Raw genomic sequence first — 27,492 nt, 5'->3', positions numbered from 1 at the left:
TGGCCCACACCCTGTGGCATCATTGCCTTTTTTTGGTCCTGCCCAGGAGGTTCCCCATAATCAGCTGCCCGGTCATGAACTCTTGTCTGACTTCGGGAATCCCATTCCCCCAGCAGTTTTGAGTGAAAACTCCCTTGGGCAGGGGATGGTGATTCTGAGCATTGAAGTCGTCAGGGATCACCTCCAGCAGGAATGTGAGTGGGGGGGTGGTGGTATGATAGTGAGGTCATTGGGAGGCCCAGACTTTGCTTCAGGGCATCATGGGTCAGGGCTGGGTGCCTGGGAGGGGAGAGGACCTCAGGCAGAGGCTGTATGGTTGGCATTTAGCTCACGTGGTAGAGCGCTCACTTAGCATGTGAGAGGCAGCAGGATCAATGCCTGCATTCTCCAATGCTTTTCATTCCCTTTCCTGGACCATAGGCGTTGTTGCTTGTGGCTGTGGGGAGCCTTGGGTGGACCCTGAGGCTGTATCAGGACTAGCACAGGCTATTGGCATAGGCATGAGTAAGCCATTATCCCTCCTTGCTTGGTAGTAATTAAATGGCATTAAGAGCGCTGTACACATTTTCTAATAAAATTCTTAATTACCAATGTACTCTGTCACAGAGGTGTTGACCTTTTGGAGCAAGTCCAGAGGAGGGACACCATGATAATTAGCAGGATGGAGTGCCTTTCCTAAGAGGAAAGGCCAGAAGAATTTGGATTATTCACACTGGAAAGGAGAAATCTTTACTGTGACATAATTGGAGCCTTCCAGTACTTAGAGAGGGCCTACAGGAAAGCTGGAACAGGGGTTTTTACATGGGTGTGTAGTGATAGGACAAGGGGCAATGGCTGTAAATTGAAAGAGGCAAAGTTTAGATTAGCTATTAGGAAGAAATTCTTCACTGTGAGGGTGGTGATGCAATGGAATAGGTTGCTCAGAGAAGCTGTGGATGACCTGTCCCCGGAACTGTTCAAGGCCAGATTGGATGAGGCTTTGAGCAACCTGCTCTAGTCTGAGGAACCCAGGGCAGAGGGTTGGAACTAGGTATCTTTAAGGTCTCTTCCAACACAAACCACTGGATGACTCCATGATTTTCTTGTAAGTAGTCTATCAAACAGGGTGTTTTGAAACTTCTGAAGAAAACAAGAAATCCAGTATCTCTCTGCATATTAATTCACTGTCAGACAGGAAAGCAAAAGTCAAAGAACAGTGTAATTTATTATGCCAAAAAAAGGTTCTAAAATTATTTTTGTATTATATTGAAGATAAACAGATCTCCTTTGAAATTCTGCTAATTAGAAGCCCATTAGCTTTACTCCCTGATAAATTAGAGTGTGCCAAACTCCAAATAAAATCACAGTCATGTCTGTCATGTTTATTAAAAAGCAAATTTTGCCCTGGGCTGTGGTAGTATGATTAACAGTGACTTAATTAATAATGGCAGGAAGCTCAGAATCAGGTATGGCTGGTTTTATACCTTGTACTAAAGAATACCATTTCAGCAGCAGATTTTTGGATTAGCATAAATTAAATTATAATTAAAGCAATTCTATGAGACTGACTCATCATTTTATCTTGCAAATATTTACAGCTACTCCATTAAAAGTGAATCCCTCTGACATTTCCACTATAGTTATAAGCAGTCTTTTTTTTTTCTCTAATTACTAATAAAGATGGAGGAAGCACCACTGTCAGTTTTGCCATAGATCACTGTGTAAATCATCCATATTCATACTGAGCATTAAATAAAGTTAATTCTGTTCTACATTCTTCCATGACAACTTTCTCCTTTGGGGATTTCCAGAAAATTAAATGTAAAAGCAACCGGAAAACATTACATTTGATACAGAAGATTGTTGGGGTCCTCCCCCTGCCATGGAGCCCTGGGAGAGGGGCCCTGAGGGGACACACGGGGTTTCCCTGCCCCTGCTCAGCCTCGTTCCCCATTGGTTGGTTTGTGTTCCCTGCGCGGGCAGAAGGACCCTCGGGTCCCGTGATTGCCTCAGTTCCTCGGCAGAGCCCCGGCCATGTGGCTGGGGAAATAAACATCTCTGAAACATCTATCAAGAATCAGTCCATATATATTTCTTTTCCACGGGCCTTGTTGTTTGATACACATGTTACAGAATCCCCACTGTAACAAATGGTGGATAATGCGAGCAGAGAGATCCCTGATCCCTAAGGACAGCGACTGATTTGTGAGTAAACTCTGGATTTCTCTTCTTGTTTTTGTTTTGCTGTTCCATCTCTAAATTATGGAGGAACCATGGAAAGACTCTTGGCTCTCAGAGCCGCATATGGACATTTATCTTAAACTTGAAAAGGTTCTTGAACAACGATTTGTAAATTTTAGCTTAATTCAAGCTCAAAAGGAATTGAAACACTTCCTGGCATGGTTGTTTAAGAACTTTTTCTATGTTTCTTGGGATCTGATTCTTACCAAAGACTTTTGGAAGACCGTTTGGACACAATTTCTGAGTCAAAATATATGCCGATGGAAGAATATTATCTTGAATATTATTTGGTTACTGAGACTGTTGAGCAATGTCAGCTGTGTCTTGGCGAAGGGAAGGCTGCCTCAGAGTCCGTGTGACCCAGGCCACGTGGACCGAGTGCTCTGCGAGCAGCAGCGAGGCAGCTCCCATGCGCGGGTGGAGCAGTGCGAGCTGCAGTATTGGCAGTGGAGCAAGGCGCTGCGGGAACGGCACAAGCCGGCGGTGTCTGCCAGGCCCTGTGCAGCATGTGGTGGAGCGAGCCCCGTGAACACCCGACCGAGAGGGGCGGCGCGCAGGCGGCGGCTGGTGGTGGAGCAGAGCCGCACCTAGCTGAAACGCGCGCTGGAGCAGGGCACGGGGGGGTCGTCGCTCGGGGGCCCGGCCGAGACATGGGCATGGCCCCAGGCAGCAGCAGCGCAGCTGAGAGCAGAGGTGACGGTGCACAGGGAGCTGAGCGGCGTGGCCTGGTGTGGCCCAGCGCGGTCCCGAATGCGACCCCGGGAAGAGCACGCAGGCACGAGCAGCCCCAATGGCCCCAGCAGCACTGGCAATTCCAACACGGGAGCGAGTGAAAATGAAAGAGAAAGCAAAAACGCAGCGAGACAGAAAACAGCAGCCACTCGGAAAAAGGAAAAAATCATCATAACTAAGGTTTTAGGAATAGTAAAATGGTATAATGTTAAACAAAATTATGGTTTTATAACGAGATGTGACAACCAGGAAGACATATTCATTCATAGAAGTGCTATTAAAAAGAATAACCCTGAAAAATGCATCCCAAGCTTGGGAGATGAAGAGGTGGTGGAGTTCAAAATTATACAAGGTAGAAAAGGGTTACAAGCAGCAGAGGTCACTGGGCCTGATGGTGTTTCTGTAAAAGGCAGTATATATGCTAAAAATTGTAGTCATGTTAGACAATATCTCCATTATAAGCTCCCCCTACAGTCTCCCTTTCCTAATCCCACCTTTCCCTTTCGTCCTATATCCTATTACCCCCAGTGTATTCCTAATCCGTTTTACACCCCATGGTTTCCCTCACAAAGCCATGCCTTTGCCAATTGTTTCCCCAAAAATCCCTTTCCAATGCCGAGTGGGGAATGAAGAGGGGGAGGGAAGAAATTAACTAGTGTTGTTTAGAGTTCCAACAGGTACAAATGGAAGAAACCCTCTCCTGCCTCAGTTTCCCCACAAAGCATGCCCAGAGAGTCCTGTCTCCCTTCTGTCAGCCTTAAGATGTTCCAGAGAATCTGTTTGGACATTTAAAGACTCAGGAGGGTGGCTTGTTTTGTTTTGAAACTGTCCTTGTTATCTCATGTTTATCCAGTTGTTTCCAATGTTAAGTTTTAAATCTCTTTTTGTTAAAAATAAACGGGTGAAATGTTGGGGCCCTCCCCCTGCCATGGAGCCCTGGGAGAGGGGCCCTGAGGGGACACACGGGGTTTCCCTGCCCCTGCTCAGCCTCGTTCCCCATTGGTTGGTTTGTGTTCCCTGCGCGGGCAAGGACCCTCGGTCCCGTGATTGCCTCAGTTCCTCGGCAGAGCCCCGGCCATGTGGCTGGAGAAATAAACATCTCTGAAACATCTACCAAGAATCGGTCTATATATATATTCTTTCCACGGGCCTCGTTGTTTGATATGCGTGTTGCAGTTTCCCCACTGTAACAGAAGATGATTTCTGCAGCCAGGCTATACTACAGGGACACAGAAGGTGCAAGTCATAAGTGAATTTGATACCATAGCATGCTTTTTTCCCAGTGGTATAATTATGCAAGGCAACAGAACTATGGGATGTCAACAGTTCTCCTTCTATTGTATGCAGAGTTTGGACGTTCACTACTTCTGCCTCCATTGAACATGCGCCTTTAGGAACAGAAAACAGGAGAAATGCAATTTGTTCAAAAACATGGAGGACAGAGTCCTGCCAAAATTCAAACTAAACAATGATGCAAGTAGATCCATTTCATAAACCCTTTTTGAGTTCAAATATATTCTTACATTTGATAGGAAAAGTGAGCTGTGTTAAAGTTTGCCTGGTAATACAGTGCAACCAACAACACCCAGATTGATGCTGTAATAAAAGTTTTACAATACTTATTAAACCTGCAAGTACATGTCTGACATATTTCAGTGTCAAGAACATCTACTTCGCACATGACATTTAAATTTCTTTCTCTTTCAATAGCAACTGAACAAATTTAAGGGCAAAATTATCCATAAAATCTTCTGGTCTTACTTCTAGGTCTTGTTACATTTCAACGAAAAAATATTTACCACCATTTTGATAACTTGTACTTGACTCAAACTAGTCTTAACGTCCTCTCTTCTTTTTCAATAGAGAAACTACCATTTCCTGTGCCAGTATTTTTCAGTAGTTGGTTACCCTCACAGTTAAAACCTCTTTGTCAGCTCAAATCATTTTCAGATTCCAAGCACTGCTTTTGGTTATGCCTGCCTTCATAAAGTGAACAACTATGTCACACCTAGCAATTTTCCCCTTCAAGGATATTATGCACTATAATCAAATAATCTATCCTTTTCTTTTCTTTTCTTCTAAATCTATCTTTTCTTCTAAATAATCTTCTTCTTTTCTGGCAAGATAAACTGATTGAACTCCTTATGTCTCTTACTATAGTTTTCAAATTATCATTAAAGCATTGGCTTTGCTTTTCAACATACTTCAGGAAAGATGCTAACACAAGAACTGTGTGCAGTATTAAAATACCCCATGTTAGTTTATCCCAACAGTCTGACCTCTCATTCACTTAGATTAAAACATTTCAGATGAATCACAGACTGCTTGTGGGATGAAATTAGCAGATTCGTATTACATCATCTCTGATTCTTTTCAGGCTCACAGATTAAAAAAAAGAAAGCATTGTCACAGTGAATGTCTACAGCGCAGGTAACTCAAAAAGTTTTACCATCATAATCACGCCCGACAAATAAGCATTTTTAGACCTGTTGCAAAGCACATTTTACATACCTGTAGGACTTCTTAATCTCATCATGTGTTGCTCCCTTCTCTAGTGCCAGGATTTTATATAATGCTTCACCTGACGTTGACAAAGCACGTTGCCTTTGTTCAGCCATGATAGCAGTGCATTACCAAAGCTGCTAATGTAGAACATAATTTAAAATATCAGACATTGTAAGTATTTATAGATAGTATTTCTTATCGTTCATTTTAATAAATTTGAATCAGGCAGCAAAAGGTTAAAATACATGAAAGTGAATCTAGAATAAAATCGCCTCTATGTTATCCTCTGTCCTGTAAGATATTTTACAATTAGGAAAAAATGAGAAAATGGAAAAGCAAAAACCAAAGAACAGAAGCTTTTCTGTTGGGTAGCACTGACCATATTAAAGGCTTGATGTTGCTGTCACTGAAATGAATAGGTAAATTTGCTATGGCATTATTACCCGAACATTATATTTCCACCTGGTTTTATTTGTGTTTGTTTACATTTGTCTTTTCTAAGTTGTAGGAAAATTATTCCACTATTTGTTGAGGTTACTGACTTCTTACAGTGGGATAAGAGCTTTGTACCTCAGAGTATTACCCAATGCAACAAAGTGGAGAATTTTTGCTTTCTGAACACAAGGGTTCAGCCCAACCAATTTTAGGTGCCTAAGCTGCGACTAAATTTGACTCTGAATCAAACTAGACTCCTTATATTGTCAACAGACTCAGAGAACAACTGGCCAAACACTTTCTCCCTATTATCTCTACGGTGTACTCAGGATGACTGCAGCTCGAGTACTGTGTCCAGTTCTGGCCCATTCAATTCAGGAAGAACATTGAGGTGCTGAAACAAGTTCAGAAAAGAGCAACAGGTGGTGAAGGGTCTGGAGCACAAGTCTGATGAGGAGCAGCTGAGGGAGGTGGGGTGTTTACCCTGGAGAAAAGGAGGCTCAAGGGTGACCTTATCACTCTCTACAACTCCCTGAAAGGAGGTTGTAGCCAAGTGGGGGTTGGCCTTTCCTCCCAGGCAACTAGTGACAGGACAAGAGGACACAGTCTTAAGGTGCACAAAGGGAGGTCTAAGTCAGACATTAGGAAGAATTTCTTCACAAAAAGGGTAATTAGATATTGGAATGGGCTGCTGGGGAGGTGGTGGAGTCACTATCCCCAGAGGTGTTTAAAGGAAAGACTGGATGTGGCACTTTGTGCCATGGTTTAGTTGACACGGTGGTGTTCAGTCATAGATTGGACTTGATGATGTCAGAGATCTTTTCCATCCTGATTGATTCTGTGACTCCCAACTCATGACCCCGAGATGGTGGAGCGAATCTGGACCTCCATGGTGAGAGTACACACCGAGAATTGACCTCAGTATTATAAATTTATTGAAAAATTCTTCATGGGAAATACTGACATCTATCAGGGTCCTATCTTATTTGAGATACAAGACTTTGGACTGAATTAATGAGCTTCTGATAAATTTAACATGGTACCCTTACAATATAGTGCAAGAGTGACACAGTGCACAGACTGACAGATTTAGTCCACTTCAGATCTAACATTTGTTCCTCCCTTCATCACAGAAGAAAAGCAGACAAACTAGTGATTCTTCATTGAGTGGTTTGACTGCCTCCTTACAGTGTGCAGCTCATCCTTTTGGATTTGAAGAACTAAACATTTTTAAACCAGGCCTAGATAATGCTAGGCAATGACACAAAGAAACTCAAACAGCAGAAACTCCTTCTACCAGCTTTCTGGTACTTCAAGAGAGCCTATAAGAGAGCTGGAGAGGGACTTTTCACAAGTACATGTAGTAATAGGACAAGTGGCAATGGCATTAAACTGAAAGAGGCTAAATTTAGATTAGATATTAGGAAGAAATTCTTCACTGTGAGGGTGGTGAAGCACTGGAATAGGTTGCTCAGAGAAGCTGTGGCTGCCCTATCCCTGGAGGCTAGATGAGGCTCTGAGCAACCTGATCTAATGAAAGGTGTCCCTCTCCAGGGTAAGGGGTTGGAACTAGATGACCTTTAAGGTCCCTTCCAACTCAAACCATTCTAGGATTCCATATAAACCGTAACGTAAACCACAAGATAAAAATACCTATGATTCATAAGAGAAAGCTACAGCTCATTGATGGCAGACTTGCCACAACAGAACTTGCACCGCAGCTTGCTTTCTTTGAATGTTGCACCCCTCTCCAAATGTTGAAAAGTGATCATAGAAAAAGTCTAAAAGAGAACTGTAAGCCCAGCCATAAGAAAAATTTCTGTAAATCTGTTTAGTTAGGTAAGACTACCCTCTCTTTTATTATATCCTTGTCATTGCTGAGCTAGAAACACTATAATGACATTATTCATATATTATTTACTAAGCCACATTTTAGTTCAGAACCAACCATGTAACACTTTTAAGTTCTTTGGCATTATTCAGTATGAAAAAAAAAATCAAATACCATGTAAGTACACAGAGAAACATAATCCACATAGTAATTCTGGCACATAGCATTTACTTTGATGTTTTCTTTTTCTAATCAGCTAACTCACAATTTAGGGTCCTGTGATCTGCTGAAAAAAAATTCTTTTCTACTTTCAAGTGTTGTAAATAATCCCTCAATTAAAAGTACTGAACTTTTGGTTTTAAGTTAACAATTAGAAAATAAAATTGCATGTGAGTATCTAGATATCACTTTACCACCTGCAGTAGTCACCATGATTTTAGTTCATGATGGTATGCCTAGAGCATATTTAAGATAATCCTGGGATCTATCCTGGCACTGGAATCATGCAAGGCACATGAAACCTGTCAATGCACAAGATAATGGTAGTAACCATGTGAAGTCACAGATATACAGCATTAGTTAAAAAATCTGTTGCATAATGCTGATCAGCTACAGGGCAGCATTGAAGCATAAACCAAAATTAAAGTTATAATGGATTTAATTCTGAAGAACTACAAAGTCATGTAATTTGTACTTTCTCATAAAATAATTTTAATAACCTAGTCAGCTATGGAAATTTAGACTCACTAGCCTGTTCATTCTTCTAGTGATTAATCTACTTTAAGGTTTAGCTATTCAAAATTATTTCTTACTTATTTAAAGCAGTCCCATAAAATACTAAAAGTGCAATGAGACAATACTTTTCTAGAAAAAGTTAAACTCTGCTTATTACGGAAGATGTAACAGTCACAGTTTTAGTACTAGATATATTCCTGATAGCTGAAATTACATTAGAATCCTATTTTTGAGCTATGTATTTTTGTTCAAGTAGAACAAAGTCAAGAAAATGTTGTTTTCTTTCTTGAATGACAATAAAATTATTAAAAGACAATCCAAATTCTGGTAACAATTCCACATCTCCTAAGACAATGGGACCCCAGTTAACTTCAGCTCTTTCTGCACCCATTTTATACTACCCAGCATTAAGTATCTTATACAGGGGTTGTAATAATATGCCTTTTTTTCTTACAATGCCCATAGTTCATTTGTATTAGTGCTGAAAAATAAGGCAAAGTTATTCAAAGAACATACCTGCTTCAAAAAGTGATGGAACACAGTCTGGTGTGTATAAACTCACAACATTTTGAGTTCAATATCTGGATGTCTTTATGCCAATATCATCCCAAAGGAAAGAAGCAAGTGCCACCAGAAGCTCTGTTCCACAGAAAGCAGCTGCTGCTTTTCATCCTTCACAATCAGGGTTAAACAGGTCAGCGGAGTCTGATTACTTCTTTTGTTGTGCAGTATCCAATTGGTTATCTCTCAGGAAGATCTATGAAAGAGCAAATAAAACATTCATGAGTCTAAAAGCTGATATATCCAAGAGTTAAGGACACCAAAAAATTTGGGACAACTGTGTATTGAGTTAGTTGCTCTTCTCTGCTTTACTCTTGATGGGGTCTGGAGTTTGTCTTTTTTTCCCATGAAAATATATTAAATTGTTTTAAATATACAACAATCTTGCTCTAAATTTCACTTCTTTAAGACCAGCCATGGCTTAGGTTTACAACATAATCTCTTCCAAAACAGGATTAATTGAAGAAATCCCTTTAGGACTTGTCCTGAGTTCTTGTAAAGTTTTATAGCAAAACAGAAGATGTAGAATATTTTCTTTCATTCTGATGGAGTTTCTCCTCTTACACCATGAAAACCTAGAGAGCCATTCCTTTCCATTTGAAATAATGGAAAGGAATAATAATAGGAAATATATTATAAATAACAGGAAACTATAAATGCTAGAGACTTAAAAACCCCAATTTTTCTTGGTATATCATCCTTAGAACCAAATAGTTCATCCTTTGTACTCAAAAAGTTCCTAGACACCCAATTCCAAACTATAGCCTTTGTACTATGTTGACTTTGGCTGACTGCCAGAACCCTCCCGGCTCACACCATCCACTATCCCCCCTTCAACAGAATGGGAAGAGTGGATAAGCTGAAAAGCTCATAGATCAAGACAAAGATAGGGTGACCCCTTACCCATTACTGTCATGGGCAAAACAGACATAACTTGGGGAAAATGAATTTAATTTATAGCTAATTAAAATAGATTTGGATGGTAAGAAACAAAAACAAAAATTAAAACAACATCTTCCCCTTGCCACCCTTTTTCCAGGCTCAAATTCACTCCTTCATTCACATCTATCCCCCACCAACCATGAGCAGAGCCAGGAGGATGGGAATGGTGGGTTGTACAGTTATGATCATACAAAGTATGTTTATAAAGTATGATCATAAAGTATATTTATGACCATATATATATGGTATTATGATCAGATATATCATAAAGCTATGTTATGGTCAAATCTATAATAAAGTATGTTCATGATCACATATATATAAAGTATATTTATGATTATATGAAGTATAATTATGACCATATAAAGACACTATTTATAAAAAAACAAAACAACAACATGAGAGCTGATAAAAAAATTGTTAAGTGGATGCTTTTTAATGTGAAGCATATGATTTTAACATTTCTCTTGTTCTTAGGTATATTCCTAATTTTAAACATTCCCTCAAATTTCAGCTTTGTATGGGGACAAGGCAAGGCACATTTCAATCTAAAATGTGAGTGTTTTTCATAGTTATAAGAAGTCAAAATAGCACAGTCAAAGTATCTTTCCCAGGACAGTAGCAACAGACTAGGTATAGCTAATTCTATTACAGTGCATGGATACAATAAACCAGATTATTCAATCAGCATGCTTGATCTCTGTCTTTGAAATGACTTTATCCTTCTTTCACTACAAACCAAACTAACATGTACTCTTTTTAATGGTAAGAAGAAATTAAGGGGAAAAATAGAAACAGGCAGAAAATAAAATCACTTCCAGGTTATCCAAATCCCTTGTATTTCTATTCATCCTATTACAAGATCCCTGCTCCGCATTCCTGGCACACACCGGGACTTGCAGTTTTGTGTGGATACAGCTCCCTCTGGCGTGCAGAGCTGGGACCGCTCTGCAACCTCCCTTGCTTTTCAAGCGCTCCTTATTTCTTTGAAGGAAACGAACAAAATCCCAGCAAATCTAGGGAGCTTTTTTCCTTTTGGGGCTCTGTATCTTTAACACATTCTAAAGAATCTTTAAAAGACTCGAACCTTGCTGATTTGTCATAACTCTTTTGTCAGATCAGCCATGCAATTTAGAAGAATAGCCAGATAACTTAGTATCTGTTCACTCTTCTCATTAATTTTTATTTTTTTGTATTGAAACACCTAACAGTGCACCACAACACCACTGTGACAGGCAATGCAAAACTAAAAGACAGTTCTAGTCCCAAAGGCTCTTCTATCTAAAAAGTCTTGCTTATACATTACATTTCATTTATATATTGCATGTATTTCAAAACAGGCAAATCAGAACATGCCTGGAAATTCAAGGCTGAATATCAGACTATAAAAAAATTGAAACATGGCCCAGACAGAACAGGAGGTCTGGGGTTGCTTCAGAAGCCTCCAGTTACACATAACCAGAGCTAAGGACTGAAGAACTCTGAGTCACTCCAGTCCTTCCTCCTACCACTCCCTCCTTTTCCGGGCTCACAGGGAGTTCAAGAACTTAAAGCCTGGAGCTGAGAGATCTACATGCATAAAGGTACTGGCGTCATTGCTTAACAGCAGTGTGAATTTTAACTTCCGAGGCAAGAAAAGACAATTTTTAAAAGCTGAATTACATTCTTTGTTGAATATGGTAGGGTTAATACCGACAACATCAAAGCCTGTAGGAGATACAAGCGATCAGATAAAGCACTCCTGACCTTTGTGGAGAACCTACAGCTTTTGACTCTATCTTCCAGTTGCGGCAGGGGAAGAAAATGTCAGATTTTACTTTGAGGAACTTGGCAATTGAAATAAATTGTCTTGCTGACATGATTCAGTAAAGCCAGCAGATTAAGGGAGATAATCCTTACTGTCTACTCAGCACTGGTGGTGTCACATCTGGAGTGCTGGGTCCAGATAAGGGCGTCCAAGTATAAAAGAGACATGGACATACTGAAGAGAGTCCAAAAAAGGCCCACAAGGATGATGAAGAGACTGGAGCATCTGTGCTATGAGAAAAAGCTGAGTGAGCTGGGAGGAATGAAGAAGGCTCGGGGGGGTGGGAACTCAGCAATGTATACAAATACCTGAAGGGAGAGTGCAATGAGGACAGAGCCAGGCTCTTTTCAGTGGTGCCCAGAGCCAGGACCAGAGGCAGTGGGCCCAGGCTCCAAACTGGCAAAAATAAGAGGTTCCTTCTGAACATCAGTACACACTTCTTCACTGTGAGGGTGACTGAGCACTGGCACAAGTTGCCCAGAGAGGTTTGGAGTCTCCATGCTTGGAGTTACTCAAAAGGCATTTTGACATGGTTCTGGGCAACTGGATCTAGGTGTCCCTGCTTGCTTTCCCCAAAACCTCCCTCCTATGGTTGCTATTATCGCTAATTTCTGTGCCTTGTTCTGCAAAAAGGTAGTAAGACAAATTTCAAAGGATGTTGAAATTTGTATTGGTGACTAACCAGACATGACAAGAGAAAAAAGGCAGGTGAGGACACTGCAACAAGAGCTCTTGCTAGCTGATGACTTTTCACAGGTGAATGAATGGGGGTCTGGAAAAAGAAGACCCAACACAAGTAAAGCATGAGGATATAAATAAAGTATGGCAGGCTGATGAGATAATATGTGAATTGAAAAAGGGTGTATACAGTGGTTTAGTTTTCCACTCTCCGGGCAGGATTTTTCTTTTGTTTTATATTTTATTATTATGCTATGGTGATGTCAATAACATCCAGCTAAGCAAGATAATCAAAGGGCAAAGGACTGAGCAAGTGAAAAAGAATGCTTCTGCCAAGATGTGCTGGGCCTCTGGCTAAGGCATGGGGATTGATTTTTGTTAAGAAGGGAAGACTACTTCTGAATTGCTATGTCCCAAAATGCTCTTCTTGTAATTTCTTTTTATCCAGTTCTGTTTCACATGCTCCTGGACGTCTAGTGCTCTGTCTGAACTTTACTGCATGCTGTTAGATATTCAAACAATCTCCTAAAAAAAAGAGCATTGGTTTAAAGTCCCTTCTTCAGAGAGAGACTTTTTAGATCTCAGACAAGCCCAACAATTCTACAGCAAGAAATTACATTCCTCTTGCCACATTTCTCTGTTACAGAATAGTTATTGTCATTATGGCTTCAAAAGCAATAACAGAATTGATTTAAATAATATGATTGCATTGCATCCATTTTTAAATACATGTAACTATATTGGAAGGAAGGTATTCCATCTGGCAACCCATCTGCAACTCCATCTATACAAGAAGTAAGTATTCATAAGAGAACATTCATGTATTTGAATTCTCTGAACATATTGTGACCTTCTGTTACTATTCACATAGAATATCTCAATTTAAAAATATCTTGGGTTTTTAATATCTTTAACTGAAGTATTGGAAAAAGTAACAAACTCAAGAAGCAGGAGCCTTAAATGAACAGTCACTTGCATATTTAAATTGCTCATGCCTTTACGTGGTCAGTTTGACACAAAGAAGCAATCCAGACCTATAACTTCCTAGTTCATTCCAGTAAATCCAATTCAAAGCCTTGGCAGACTACTTAAGTGACATGATTTAAATATTTTTTTCCCTGCAATTTAAATTAGAGACCCCCAACATGATGTTTTAAGTAATACTAATACACTTAACTTTTCCAAGTTACTCAGGGAACACCAGGAATTTTATTTTCATCTGTGGTTTGAGAAATATCTGTCTATCCTCCCTCATTTGAAGTGGGTTATGGAGGTAGCCTTAACTAAGATGTAAACCACAATAATCTGTCTAACTTTAAATTTAATTACTTTCTGAAAAGAGAAGGCTAGGAAGTTTATTTAGCTTTGACATCTCAGAGCTGAATTTTCTAGGACTTCAAGTAAAAGTGAAGTAAGAGAGTTCCCTAATTCTTTATTTAGGCGGTGTCTTGGTAATTTACTTTGCAAGCAGCTGTAGTGCTTTAAGGCAGTATTCTACTACTTCTTACAGTAAATTTACAAATCCATAGTTCTGGTAGCAAGGTTATTCATTTTAGCATGGCCTAATCAGCTACAGCTAAGAATCAGGAAGATTACCTTGAACAGTATAAATAAGTGCTTTGACCTATTTCTAATGCTATTTCACCAGAAACAGATTAGGAAACAGCGGTACCACATCTTCTCAGTACCTGCTCTTTGGGAATTAATGTTTGCTTTTTGTCCTCCCCACCAGATACAACCTTTCTCCAGCACCAAACAGTTCACTCCACTTGTTCCTCCTTCACATAGTTTTCATAATTCACCCTCTGACAACTCCTGCAGTCTTTGTCTATGCAAGCTCTTTCTTGAAATCCCCACATAGTCCTCAGTTCTACTCTGCACCTACCGATCAGCTATTCTCTCCAAAATTCCTGCTATCTGACTGCTTACCTACATAGTTCCCAGGAGGGAGGGGATGCAGCAGGGGAGATAGCAGTCAGTAGCCATTTCTTTTTAAAGCTTAATTAATCCCCCATCGGATTTATTGCCCTGTTTTAGAAATGCTCACTTAATTGATGGCTGAGAAAGGTAAATTCTTTCTAAAGTGCTGATGAGTAACTACCTTATCTAGAACCAGAAAGGAATGCCTGTTCAGTGGTTGAGTTACAAATCAAAGAATTGAAGCAAAATGCAATCCCAGTAGAGGAATTACAGATTAACAGATGAGAAGACAGAAGTCCAAGATATTTTTCTTTTCTGAATGTTACTTAGAAAAGCAAAAATTAAAAAAATTTATTTCATTAGCATAAAGATTTCACCAATAAAGTAAATAAGCAAAATGCTATTATGAATGCTATTATGCACATAGCCACTGGAAATATTTCGCAATGATTCAGAAGACCAACATTTAAGTAAATTAGTAGCTTTGTTGTTAACCATTTATCACAGCTGTTCTTAAGGTTTTTTCCTCACCTTGTTATGACAAGACCTTTCAGCTGGAAAATAGTCAGAGCTGAAACTCAAAGTCTGAACCTTACAGCTGGCTCAAGTTAATCTTCGGGCTGCCAGCAAAGGAGCAGTCCAAACTTTCACTGATTTTCTTTCTTACTTTTATTTTTTTTTCTTAGTTTTCAGCAAAATCAGCTTTCTAGTCTGACTCACTCCACAACTGGCATCGTTACTAGAGCTGATGCAATGGAAGTGGTGACATCACACCTTTTCAGCAGCAGTAAAGCCTTACATTGTTTTCAGCTCACCACAGAGCTGCACCTTAAAAAGTATATAGGGGCCAGAACACCATACAAGCATGAAGCACAAGTAAATTCTGTGGAAAATAGTATGAATAAGGAGAATTAAGACTCCTCTGGACTAGTCTGTGGCTAAAGGATAGGCCAATATTTAACTATATATTAAACACATTGGAGGCCTCTGCTGCCAGCTTGACACTGCCATGGGTACGTGACACAAAGTGCTGTTCCAGTTGAAATGCTCTCTGCCAATTCAATTTGTCCCAACAAAACTTTGGCAGGTTACCTTTGCCCCAGCAGGATTAGTGCTGCAACAGGTTTCAGTTGCCCACACGGCCCTAACCCTCTGTGGTTCCAGCATAGTGCGTTTCCTCTGCAACCAGGATAAAAGCACACAGGCAGCATAAAATCCTCACCCAAGCGCTCTGCTAATTTGACAGAAATGTAATCATGTGCCCAAACCTGATCCAGATCAAATTTGTACTGCTGGGTGATGTGGCATGGCCCAGAGCCAGCGGTAATGATTGTGGAACCACAGCACTCGGCTAAGGCTTCTCCTGCAGAAGAATTACCCGTACGGGAGACTGCAAACACAGCGTGTGGCCTATCACTGTGGAAACAGCTTGTGCAGGCTCCCCCGAACATGCCCCGATCCGCACAAAAGAGACATAGCATAACCCCGTGCCAAACCACCTTTCTTTCTACCCTCAGAGGCAGGGTGCTGGGTTAGCCTCTGACTGAGAGCATTAAGCAGGGGAGGAGAAAAAAAAAAAAAGGAAATTACATGTCTGAGGTTTTTCTTTCAGGCAAGTCTCTTACAAAAATAAAGGAGTGTACAAATGTTTTTGTTTCCCTGCCAACTTTTATAAGAACTAATTAAGACCAAGAAGAGCTTAATTTTCCTGTTTATTTCATAGAGAGAACAGCTAATGAATTTAACCTATTGATGAATTTGCAGCTGCCTGCTTTAATTTGCTTATGATTGGGAAACAAAAAGTTAGTGTAACAGCAACGAGCAGCCAAAGCCGTGGAGCGGTCACTGGTGCGTGACCAGTGATCCAGCTGTGTGATCAAATTTCAATTAGGCAGCTGTGACAACAGAGCGGGGCTGTCCTTCTGAGCAAGAAAACAGTATTAAAATTATGGCCACTGCTTAGCTCTTGCTTATTTTCAAGTCAGCTGATTTGCCCATAATAAGGCCAATGTAACCATAAAGGTAGAGACTGCTGGCATTTATTCTCTGCTAAAGAACATCTTGAATTCTTCAACTTTTTGATTTATCTATCAATTGCAATAGAAAATTCAGGCCACAAAATGCAGTGGCAATTACTATCAATAAATGAGAAATTATGCTTTACCTGAAAACAATTTTCAGAGGGAAATATTAACAGGCTCCTATTTCTTAGTTCAGACAAATGGATTATAAGACATTTATTATATCAGGGAGTCCTAAGGACTCCATGGAAATTACACAGAATTCAATAAAGATTTTTATGATTACTATTAACTCTACAAAATAATTTTTAATGTCCTTTTGATTCTGGAGGTGAGCTCCCAGCCCTCTATAAATCAGTAACAGAACTCCCAATCGAGATTGGCAGAAAATGAGCATCCAATAATTTGCAACTCTTATTTATAAAATTTTCCATAAATTACTGTACATGACTGGGGAACCTTATGCATTTTACTCACATTAAATTTTACAGTGTGCGTTTTTTTTTTCCAAAAGTGGGGGGGAGGATGATTCATTTCAGGGAAAATGAGATACTTTATTTTTTTGCTTTCCTTAAAAAACCAGCTCTTCAAACTTTTACATGTTACTTCAAAATATTATTTCAAAACAGTTTGCAAATATTAGACAGGGATTCCCAAACTCTGGTATCCTAGCAGCAGATTACCTAAGCTACTTAAGAAGGCATGGGAACTACTGCTGCCCTGCTGCACAATCAGTCCCCAGCCAAGGTTAACCCTGCATCAGCTTCTGCAGGAAGCTTTGTACAATTCTAACAACGGGAAATCAGACTATCAAATAACAACTAACTCTCCAGATTTCCACTGTTTATTTTATTCCAAAATCACAAATCTGAAGATGTGAAGCTTTTCTAGGAAAGCAGAGCAAAAGCCCTTCTTTAGAGCAAGTAGAAATTGGTTGGAATGTAGCAGTATTATAAAGACTTACAGGGTGTGCGTGGACTCTGTGCCATAGAAAGGGGAAATGGGGTGCTGCAGAATGCATGTCAAAACCGAGCAGAACAGGATCCCTATTATGTACTACTTGGTAACAGTCAGTATATGCTGCTACTGTTGATTCACATCGCAATCCCCTTTGCTGGTGCCAGGCAATAGCATATTTCACCGATTTTCCTTTTCCTATTTTATTTGAAAGTCGCATGAAATTTAAATTAATGTATTGTTACAAATTGCATACATGACAATGTTTGTTCCTACATTTGATAAGTAGCAATTATGAATGTTTGTAGGATGAACATTTGTTCTTTTCCAAGTAGTGTTTAGAAAGATCTATTTCATCAGTTGTTTCCACAAATGGACATTCATGCATACAGACGTGATAAAGTGACAAGAAAACAAAACTATAACTGAAAATTGAATTATAAAGCAATTTATGCTTTGAATTTATACGCTGTTTGGGAGCATAGCTTCACACTGTACATTTTTTTCTGCATCTTGCCATAAACCTGGCACTTGTAATGCAAATGGTATTGACTTGCAGTGTATTAGTATCAATTCTGACTTCTAACAAATGAAAGTAAATTCTCCCATTATCTGGGAATTGATTATTTTGGTTACAGATGCAATGACATGTCATTTGTCCACAGATCATCTATTTCAAGATCACAGCAAGATAAGCAATCTTTCGCCAAATTAAACTTTTTGGGCCTGTTCTCAATTCTTTGTGGTCTGCAGTAATGTCAGCATTTCCTTTGGGGTTTTACACTCTTTCTGTCTTTTTAGACAGGGCTTTCTACTTATTTTGTGTACTCAGGAGCTGGGTGTGTAAGTAAAACCTCCTTCATAGAACTAAGCAGACGTCATGGTTTTTCCTGGTTTTAGGTATTCTATAAAACACTCAGCCTTGCAGGTTTTGAACCATTTGCAGACTAGTACATTTATTCAGATTTTATACATTGTAGTATGAAATTTCTTACTAAAGAATTATATTAACAAACATTCAGAGTCCAAGGTAAGATGAAACATTAAAAAAGCTGCTTATTTTCTTAGGCCTACACTTGTATAAAGTAGTCTACAAATTCCTAGTCATGTAATTTAATCTAGAAAACTGCTGACATGGTATTGATTTATGTAGATTTAACTGATGTTCTGACATGACTAGAGGGTGCTCTTCATAATCCCAGCTCAGCAAAGCATGTAAGAACACGCAGAAAATTAAGTATATGCTTTGTACCACTAACACTTTATGCCAATTAACCTATATTTTCACCACAATTTCTGCTATGTCTATCTTGTATCATAAATATATTACATAAATATTAGACATGTTATATATTCCATATATACATTACATATCACTCTTATCTGTTATATATTTATGTTACTCATATATTCCAATGAATATATTTCTGTGAGATTTTAAAACTAGATTTTCTAAAATGAACCACTTTTTGAATTATAGAGTATCTGAGTAATTCCTTACATAATGCTGATTTACACCATGTAGGTGAGTTTTTATGATACAAATCATGAGGTCTAATGACTCCAAAAGGGGCATCCCCATTGCGAGTTACATACCTGCACCTTGTACCAGCTGTGCTGTTTGGCTGGCAGAAGCAAATAGCCAGGAGGAGTGAGATGGAGGGGCATGGCCTCTCTGCACAGCAGGATCTAGTTTAGCACAACGTGTATTAGCAAAACGTGTATTTTAAAACCAGATTTCCAGTGCCCTCCACACCATTATGGGGCTCAGCCTCTGTGTTTTAGTGTACTACTCCCTCCTTCCCCACCCCCTCCCCCATTCAGCTTTTGAAACACGAGACTTGTCTCTAATTAAATGCAAAGCTGCTTTTAAGAAATTGATCAAAATATGTTCTCCTAGTACGCAGGCTGTCTTTTAGCTGAACATAAAAGTTTATCAGAGCTAATCCTTTTAGTATGCACTTGTGTTAAAAGAACAATTTTCTTTCATTTGGTCAAGACAAAGTTGAGTTCAGGAATTTCTGTAAACTAGCCCTCACATCACTTTGTTGCATTTTTGTTGACATGTTGCCAATATTCCTTCCAGTATTAATTGCATTAAGCACATAGAAATTTAGTGAGCTGTAAATGTGACAGCATGCCAGTTACCTTTTCGCAATTGTTAAAAACAAAAGGTCTAGCAAAGAATAAACCTAAATAAAAGCAGAGCTAGTCTCTTGAAAGTAATGAAATCTTCTCGCTGCATTTGCTCAGGTAGTTAATGGGAAGACTGGCAGAATGACAGATGTTTTTCCAGACTTGCAGGAGAAGTCATGCTAATGCTAACCGTGACACATTCTTTCCTTCACAAAGAAATGTCAGGGTGCTACATGGTGGAAAAACAAGAGTAGCTGCAAATATTTAATCCTCACACTTCTATTCATCTGAATAGGATTAGGTAATCTACCTACTGCTGTAGGTTTGGATAGAAGAGCAGTTCCACCAATGAGCTGAAAAGGAAGCACAAAAAATGAAAATCCTGATTAATTTCTGAAGCAAGCTCTAATTTAATGGAGAAACTGAGGTAGTATGCGTAAGCATTTTTTGAAAAGGCAGAAAAATAACTGCTTGGAATATAATGAAGTAATTTTATTTGAATATTAATTAGTATGCAGTTTTACTACTAATGTGATCCTCTGAATGAGATTGTTAATTCTAATAGTAGTTAATATTTATTTCAACTTAACTCTTTTGTGAGGGAATAATTGCACAGAATAGCCCTTCAATAAAAATAAAATTGAATAGTAAAAAAGCCAAAATGCAAGAGGAATGTAGGTGTAAGAGGAAGACTGTAGGTTCCTGCATATAGTCATCCAAATTATCAGATGTGTAAATGCTGCAAGTTACTCCAATTCCCATTTCTGATTTGCTTCATACACTAAAGGGAGACTGTTGCTAAAGTGTCCTTTTGTTGCTAGAAATTTTTCATTAATTTCAGCATTTCTAAAAAAGCAACTTGTCTACATTTTCATACAAATAAGCTTCTGCAAAAAGGGAGTGTGCTCATCTTTCATATATCGTTAATATAACCAGACATAAATTAAAATGTGCTTTGTCTGAAAAAGTTCTAGTGTTATTGCCAGCACTGGTCTTATAAAAACCAGGACTAGTTAAAGCTCATGCTTTATTTATTTATTTTTTAAATAGGAATTGCATTGGCTGCTTCTCCTGTGGGCTTATTTCACAACAGGACCTTCTGCAGAATTAATTCAGCGGAAAGCCCCTTCTGCCCTAGAAGAAGGCAGGATCTCAAGAAAGGTCTAATTTTTGACCTTTAAACAGCAAAGTGTTCCTTTGATTTTTGATAACACAACGCAGTGAGATTAATAAAACACTGTTGTTTCAGCCTAGTTGGTAAGCAGCAACTTTAGCTCATTATTTCACTTCTGTCAGTATTTGACAGACTCAGTCATATCAATAGACCAATAAAGGATCAGACGTAACATCGGGAATCTTTTGAACATAAACATGACTGCCAAATCCAAATCTAACTCTAATCCCTAATTATGGGGAAATTTTTAAAAAATAGAAGTCAAATTTGCTTTAGAAAATCCTTGCAAAGACTGTGCTAAAAATTACAACTTCATGTAAAGAAATCTAGAAAGGATGTGCAATTTCAATGAGGTATTAGGGCAGAACATAAAACATTATAAAAAGCCACCAAATCAAATCAAAATAAACCACTGGATTTTCTAAAGATAGAATGAGTGATTGATGCTCTGCAGTTTATCATGGAGGCTACCGGGTACTCTACACTGAATGGCATGCTAAGAAATTATTCAGCTGGTGAATGTGCAATGAATTTGTTACATCTGTTCATAGGGGTCCAAACCCACCTCCATTACCTACATACAAAGCTGTGAATTTTCAGCTTCTAATAACACCATTAAACTTGTAAGCTGCACCTCAGAAACTGCACCTGGGGTTCTCATATCCTCCCACTCAGGTATTAAAAATATTCTGCACATCAGCTGTTGTTATTCATGTAAAAATGACACAAAGAGAAGCTTTCTCCACAGGCTTATGCTGACACCAACGCCCTTAGTCATTTTAACTGTAGTGTGAGGATTTTTGTCCAGGTAACCATAATCACTGAAAAACCAGAACTTCAGTGGCTCAGACCAGTTAAGCTGTGTGCACTCTAGGTAGAACTTTTTCGAAGTGCATTTAGAAAGAATTATTCCCAATAATATCTTCAGTGGAGTTAGAAAAAGCTGGCTTTGAACCCATATTAAACTTACGACAGTCTGTAGTGGTGTTTAGAACTGACTTTTGTTAGCCTATTTCCACAGTCAGTCCTGTTCCTGGAGGCTATAACTCATCAGTAAGACTCCAGTCTTAAAGTAAGCATAGAGGATGATTCTTAGGACTGGAAGCAAATTAAAACTTGAAATGCTCTGGGATCATGCTTTAACTTTCTGCTCCATCTTGCTGATTTTGGCATAGATTGGTACATGTCTATTAGCCACCGTCAGTTTAGTGAAACCGAAGTTATTACAAAAATTGAAAGTATTCTAAACAGTTTTCAATATAATATTCAAAATACCAGAAGCTGAAGCAAAAGCAAACAAGCAGTCTGCCCAGACAAGTCAAACAGACTTTATCTGCCTCTCCAGCAGAGTGACAAAACCTGCAGCTAATGGGAACATGGCACACATGACTTAGCTTGTCTTTGCTGACACCGTCCTTCTCCATGGCCCACCCTGACACTGCCATAAACACCATCACATATCCCACTTCATCTGATTGACTTCACAGACACAAACTGAAGCACACTTAAACTAGGAGAAAGGTTAAACCGTGCTCCTTCCTTTCAGTGAGGAGAAAGGCAACTTCAAAGAACAACTTGAAGGGCCTGCTGTCTTTCCCTTAATTATTGACTATGAAATTAGCCTTAGGCAACTGCTCTCCAGGTTAAGCCTCTAAAGTTAGGAAAGATGAACATGGGCCATAGAAAAGATAAAGCTACTGCAATATGGATCCAAAAAATCATTCCCAGAGGAGTTAGCATGAGTTGACAGGATACTAAATACCGGAGTTGACAGGATACACAAACACCATTCTTCAGACCTCTTCCAGGTCATAGACTAACTCATTCATGGAATTTTTACTGCCAAGCTGTTTTGAGACCATGCTTATTAAAATTGCAGATGACAGAGAGCCAGGAAAGTCTGGGAGTATACTGAAGGACAGGACTAGTATTCAATCTTGACCAACCAAAAAAATGGGTTGAGGAAATCACAATACATACACTCAGGTGAAGGCAAGTGCAAATTATCGCACTCAGGAAGGATGAACAAACTGAGGGGATGATGCAAAGTCCTGCAGAAAATATCCAGGGTGCAGGGGATGTCAAACCAAAGAGGAGACAAGAATGTCGTACTGCCACAACAATTCAAACAAGCCCAGCACAGACCCAGGGCAAGGCACAGGGAAGGGACACACCAAACAGGGAGAGAAGTACAGTTCAACTGAGCTGCCAGATGTCTGAAATTCCTATGGAAATATACAGTATTCACTCAGACAATAACTCTGGGTAGAAAAAAAAGGATTATGTGGTTCTGTGCCAAAGAAATGCCAAAAACAATGTCTAAAAATGCTGTTGCTGGGGATGTAACAAATGAAGAGACTTTTTACTTGTCTACAGAAATAACCCTGATTTTTATACCACATAACTTCTTCAGGTAAGAAGAAAAACTAAAGCCTCTTGTGCTTGTTTTGATCATGTACCTGTACAAATAAATATTTCCTCTGTTCTCAGGTGTTTTCAAAGTACAAGCACGTTATGCCTCTGAGGATCTTTATTTTCCATTTTGTACAGAGAACATGGGAAAAGCATCCTCTTCTGTTCAGACTGTTCAGTTCCGCCAGTGTTGGCTGGCTGTGCCCCAGAGAGGCACTCCGTGCCATGTAGTTAATCCAGCAGAAGGTCTTGCTGGAGTACCTGTGTGATTTCATCTTCTTTTCACAGTAACCAGGAAACTAAACTAACTCAGATTTTGTGATCTTCTATCTCTCCACTTTCACAAGTGCTATTCTTTGTGATAAATCCGGCCATCAGTAATGCTCCCTCCTTGCTGGACAGCACCCTGAAAATAATAATGATGTGTAAAAGACATAAAATGCAAATGTGAAAAGAAATGTTGAAACATTATTAACGCCCCCTAAATTTGAATATTCTAATTAATAGCTGTCTGCCTTGATAAAGAATTCACAAGACACAGGGCTTACACGGCTGAACTGTGGCACCTCATGAAATCCTATGATGCATTTAAGACACGCAGTACCATCGTACTCAAAGAAATCTGTGGTTGAAATTTAATTCAAACAAAATGCTGTGAATAAACACTTTGGTGTTGTTATACCTCTATGACAAAAATCAGTAAAAACCCTCCTTCCTTTTCTACAAGTTCTTAGTGTGTGGCAAGCGAAGACAGCACACAGAATTGGCAGGATATAAGTCACAGAATATGCAGTCTTTTTGCAACAAACATATTTAGGCTGAAAATGTGTGACTTACCCCATAATTTTAAGGCTTTGTCTGTCATCCTGGGGTAAGCCTGGGGGTTGGAACTAGATGATATTTAGGGTCCCTTCCAACCCAAACCATTCTATGATTCTCTAAGAGTCTTCCTTGTAAATTCACTCGAAATCAACATCATGCTAACATTAATAACTTCTGTATTTATTTAAAAAACAGCAATTTGTGTCCTGAAAACAGCACACATATGGAAGCAGTTACTGCCTGGAAAATCTATGCTAACTTCATAACAATGTATTTCAGTTTCCTGAAAGGTGTTTATGTAACATTAATTAGAGATCAAAGATAATCTGAGGGACAACACTGGTTATGTTATTTAGGGCTATACTGTCTCAGACTGAAAATTAAAGTGTCCTTAAAGAACTAATTTCAACTAATCAGATGGAAAATATGCAGAGCTGATAAGAACCTTAGAACACACATATAGTTTGACCACATAGGATTGAAATTTACACTGTTTATATTGTGAAAGTAAGAATATGCTTTTTTTTCCCCCTAAAAAACATGGTATATTTTTGATGAACTGAATTTTAGATTGATTAGAATAAAAATCCATCCTACCTGAGAATGGAAAACAAATTCGTTATTAGTAGAAAAGAACCAAAAATAATTTTGAAAAATTATTGGGAGAGGGAAATCCTGACACCAGTGAAGCTGGTGGAGTTCTATCAGTAACTCAAATGCACTGCTGATTTAATGTAAGCAGGCCAAATGTGAGTAAACTGTCAAAGAATGCAGAAGAAAACCTGACATGTCTTAATTACTGGGAAAAAAAGGCTGAGTACGTTATTTTACTTTGAACTACCATGTGCTTATTATATCTCGAATTATTGCATGCATACATTATCAAATCATACTGAGAATGCTTGTGAAATTTTTATTTGAAAAAAAGGGGAAAAAACAGCTGAAAAAAGCTCTTTAGACACAGCAGTCAATCCAGTGTCCTCCTCACGTGTCCATATGTTCTTTTGGCTATCCATAAGACAAGGTGGGATTACAGTTCTGCAAAAGAACAAGGGGCATTTGTTAACTTCACAGCTCAGGGTGAAATGGCCATCAGTCCACATCTATAAAACTTCTTGCTTCTAGAACTAGTTCAAGCAGATGAAAATCCTCCATACAAACCACCTATTCTTTCCAAATGGGTTCCTCCAAAGCTGTGCCATTGCCTATAAATAACCACTATCATGTGAAATCTAAACCTTTCTGCCAGTAAGCAAGCACTTAGAAGAACAATGTATTATGCAAAATTAAATCATATGAATCATTTTGCAAAATCTGATTTTTAAGTGGGTACAGGCACTTCATATATTATTCAAAGAACAGAAACGTTCCCTTACCTATCATGCTATATTTAGGAATTTTTTTATGATGGAGAAATAAAAGAGATGAAAGGATGGGCAAAAAAAAAAAAAAAGCAGTTGAAGAGAGACAAAGGGAGGTTTAGTCCTTAAAAAAAAAAAAAAAAAAAAAGAGAAAAGTTTATTTCTAAGTGTCCCAGCTAATGTGATGTACATAGCTATAGCCCACTAGATCATGTCATGAATTATTCCTTTTCTACCTTAAAGTCCAATTCCTGGAGTTGTGTGGTTTGGAGGAACCTAATTTTTTACCTTAACAAAAATTACATGGTTTTACCTCTTTGTCTTGCAAAAAATCCCACCTCTCCACACTCTAAAAATGAACCACAGTGGTTCAAATGCAAATACAAACTCCCCAGTGTATTGCATTTGATGGATAATGCATTTTGAAACAAAACTATCTTTCTGTGTTTGGTTTTCAAGCATCTGCCCAAGTTGGGTGTTCAAGGCCAGGCTGTACTGACCAGTGCCCAGCCTCCCACAGGAGCAGCCACAGAAGGCGGATCTGGCGCTGGTGACACCACAGCCCCCTCAGTGCCGCTCCCCCTGTATAAAGGCACAGCCTGTGGGGACGGGTGGGCGGGGGAAGGGGGTATAGGGAACTGAGGAGTGATAGACACAGAACCACAGAATATCCTGAGTTGGAAGGGATCATCGTAGTCCAACTCCTGTCCCTGTGCAGAACCATCCCCAAGAGTCACCACGTGGCTGAGAGTGTTGTCAAAACACTTCTTGAACTCTGTCAGGCTGGTGCTGTGACCACTTCCCTGGGGAGCCTGTTCCAGTGCCCCACTGCCCTCTGGGTGAAGAACCTTTTCCCAGTATCTGACCTAAACCTCTCCTGACACAACCTCATGCTGTTCCCTCGGGGATGGCATCTTATGACACAGGGGCACTGAGTCAAACCCCCACTTCCCACCTTTCTGGCCTGGGGGTTCCAGGACCCCTTGGGTCTCACCCAAGCAGTGCTGCGCCTCGGGTACTGTGTCCAGTTTTGGGGCCCTCAATTCAGGAAGGACACTGAAGTGCTGGAGCAACTCCAGAGAAGAGTAATGGAGTGGCTTAAGAGTCTGGAGCACAAATCTGAAAAGCAGCTGAGGGAGCTGGGGGTGTTTAGTCCCCTGGGAGAAAAGGAGGCTCAGGGGTGACATTATGACTCTGTACAGCTCCCTCAAAGGAGGTTGTAGCTGGATGGGGGTCCCAGTCAACCAGCGACAGGATGAGAGGACATAGTCTTAAGCTGCACCAGAGGAGGTTCAGGTTGGACATTAGAAAGAGTTTCTTCACAGAAAGGGTGACTAGAGTCAGAAAGGGTGACTGGAATGGGCTGACCAGGGAGGTGGTGAAGTCACCGTCCTTGGAAGTGTTTAAGGAAAGACTGGACATGGCACTTCGTGCCATGGTCTAGTTGACGTGGTGGTGTTGTGTCACAGATTGGACTCGATGATCCATCAAGCCTTTTCCAGCCGAATCCGTTCCGTGATTTTGTGACTCTGAAGGGAGCGAAGGGAGGGAAGGAGGGCGGTGCCGCCCCCGGCCCCTGCGAAGGCGCGAGGGGGAGGGGACAGGGCGCATGCGCGCGGCGCGCGGCGCCCGCCGAGCCGCCCCTGCCTGGTGCGCGCGGACGGGGGAGAGTGTGGGCAGCGGTGACGTGATGACGCTGCTCTGCGCGTGTCGCCAGCCGCGCGACCCACGCACGGTCCGCCGGGCTCGTGCCTGCTCCTCCAGCCGGGCCGCCGCGCGCGGGCGGGGCGGAGGCGCCATCCCTCCTCCTCCTCCTTCTATCCGTTCTCCTCCTCCTCCTTCTCCTCCTCCCCCTCCTCCCCGGGTCCCCTCTCCGACGGCCCGGCCCCTTCCCCTCGACAGAGCGGCGCCTCCTCCTCCTCCTCCCGCTCCCGGCTGTGCCGGACAATAGGGGCAAGCGCGGCGCGTGTCTCCCTCAGCGCGGCCCCCGGCCCTCCATGCGCGGCGCCGGGCAGCGGGGCTGACAGCGGCTCCCGCCGGCGGTAGCGCGCCTGAGGCAGGGAGCAGCGGCGGCCGCGGGCCGGGACTTGCCGCCCCGGGCGCTGACAGAGCCGTCCCGCTCCGCCGCCTCCCCCTCGCTCCCGCCGGCGGCTCCCGCCGGGCTTTGGCGGCGGCGAAGCACAAAGGCGCGGGGCCCGGCGCGGCCCGGCCCGGCCCCCCGGGGGGCGCGGGGGGCGGCGAGG

General features: G+C 40.5%; 1 protein-coding gene across 1 annotated transcript in view; it reads right to left on the bottom strand.

Annotated features, from left to right (window-relative positions):
* The window catches only part of DNAJC5B (DnaJ heat shock protein family (Hsp40) member C5 beta), a 40,177-nt gene extending 34,607 nt beyond the window's left edge, over positions 1 to 5,570 (bottom strand). The window contains exon 1 of the mRNA XM_042036440.1: positions 5,464 to 5,570. Within this exon, the coding sequence (XP_041892374.1) occupies positions 5,464 to 5,570 (107 nt within the window). The remainder of the gene's footprint in view (positions 1 to 5,463) is intronic.
* Positions 5,571 to 27,492: the final 21,922 nt, after the last annotated feature.

The sequence above is a fragment of the Corvus kubaryi genome, unplaced genomic scaffold (assembly GCF_017639235.1).
Source record: "Corvus kubaryi isolate FWS band 111438036 unplaced genomic scaffold, C.kubaryi_AGA036_p1.0 37385, whole genome shotgun sequence".
Classification (NCBI taxonomy): domain Eukaryota; kingdom Metazoa; phylum Chordata; class Aves; order Passeriformes; family Corvidae; genus Corvus; species Corvus kubaryi.
The sequence above is the reverse complement of the archived record's forward strand: the minus strand, read 5'-3'. Positions and strand labels throughout refer to the sequence as shown.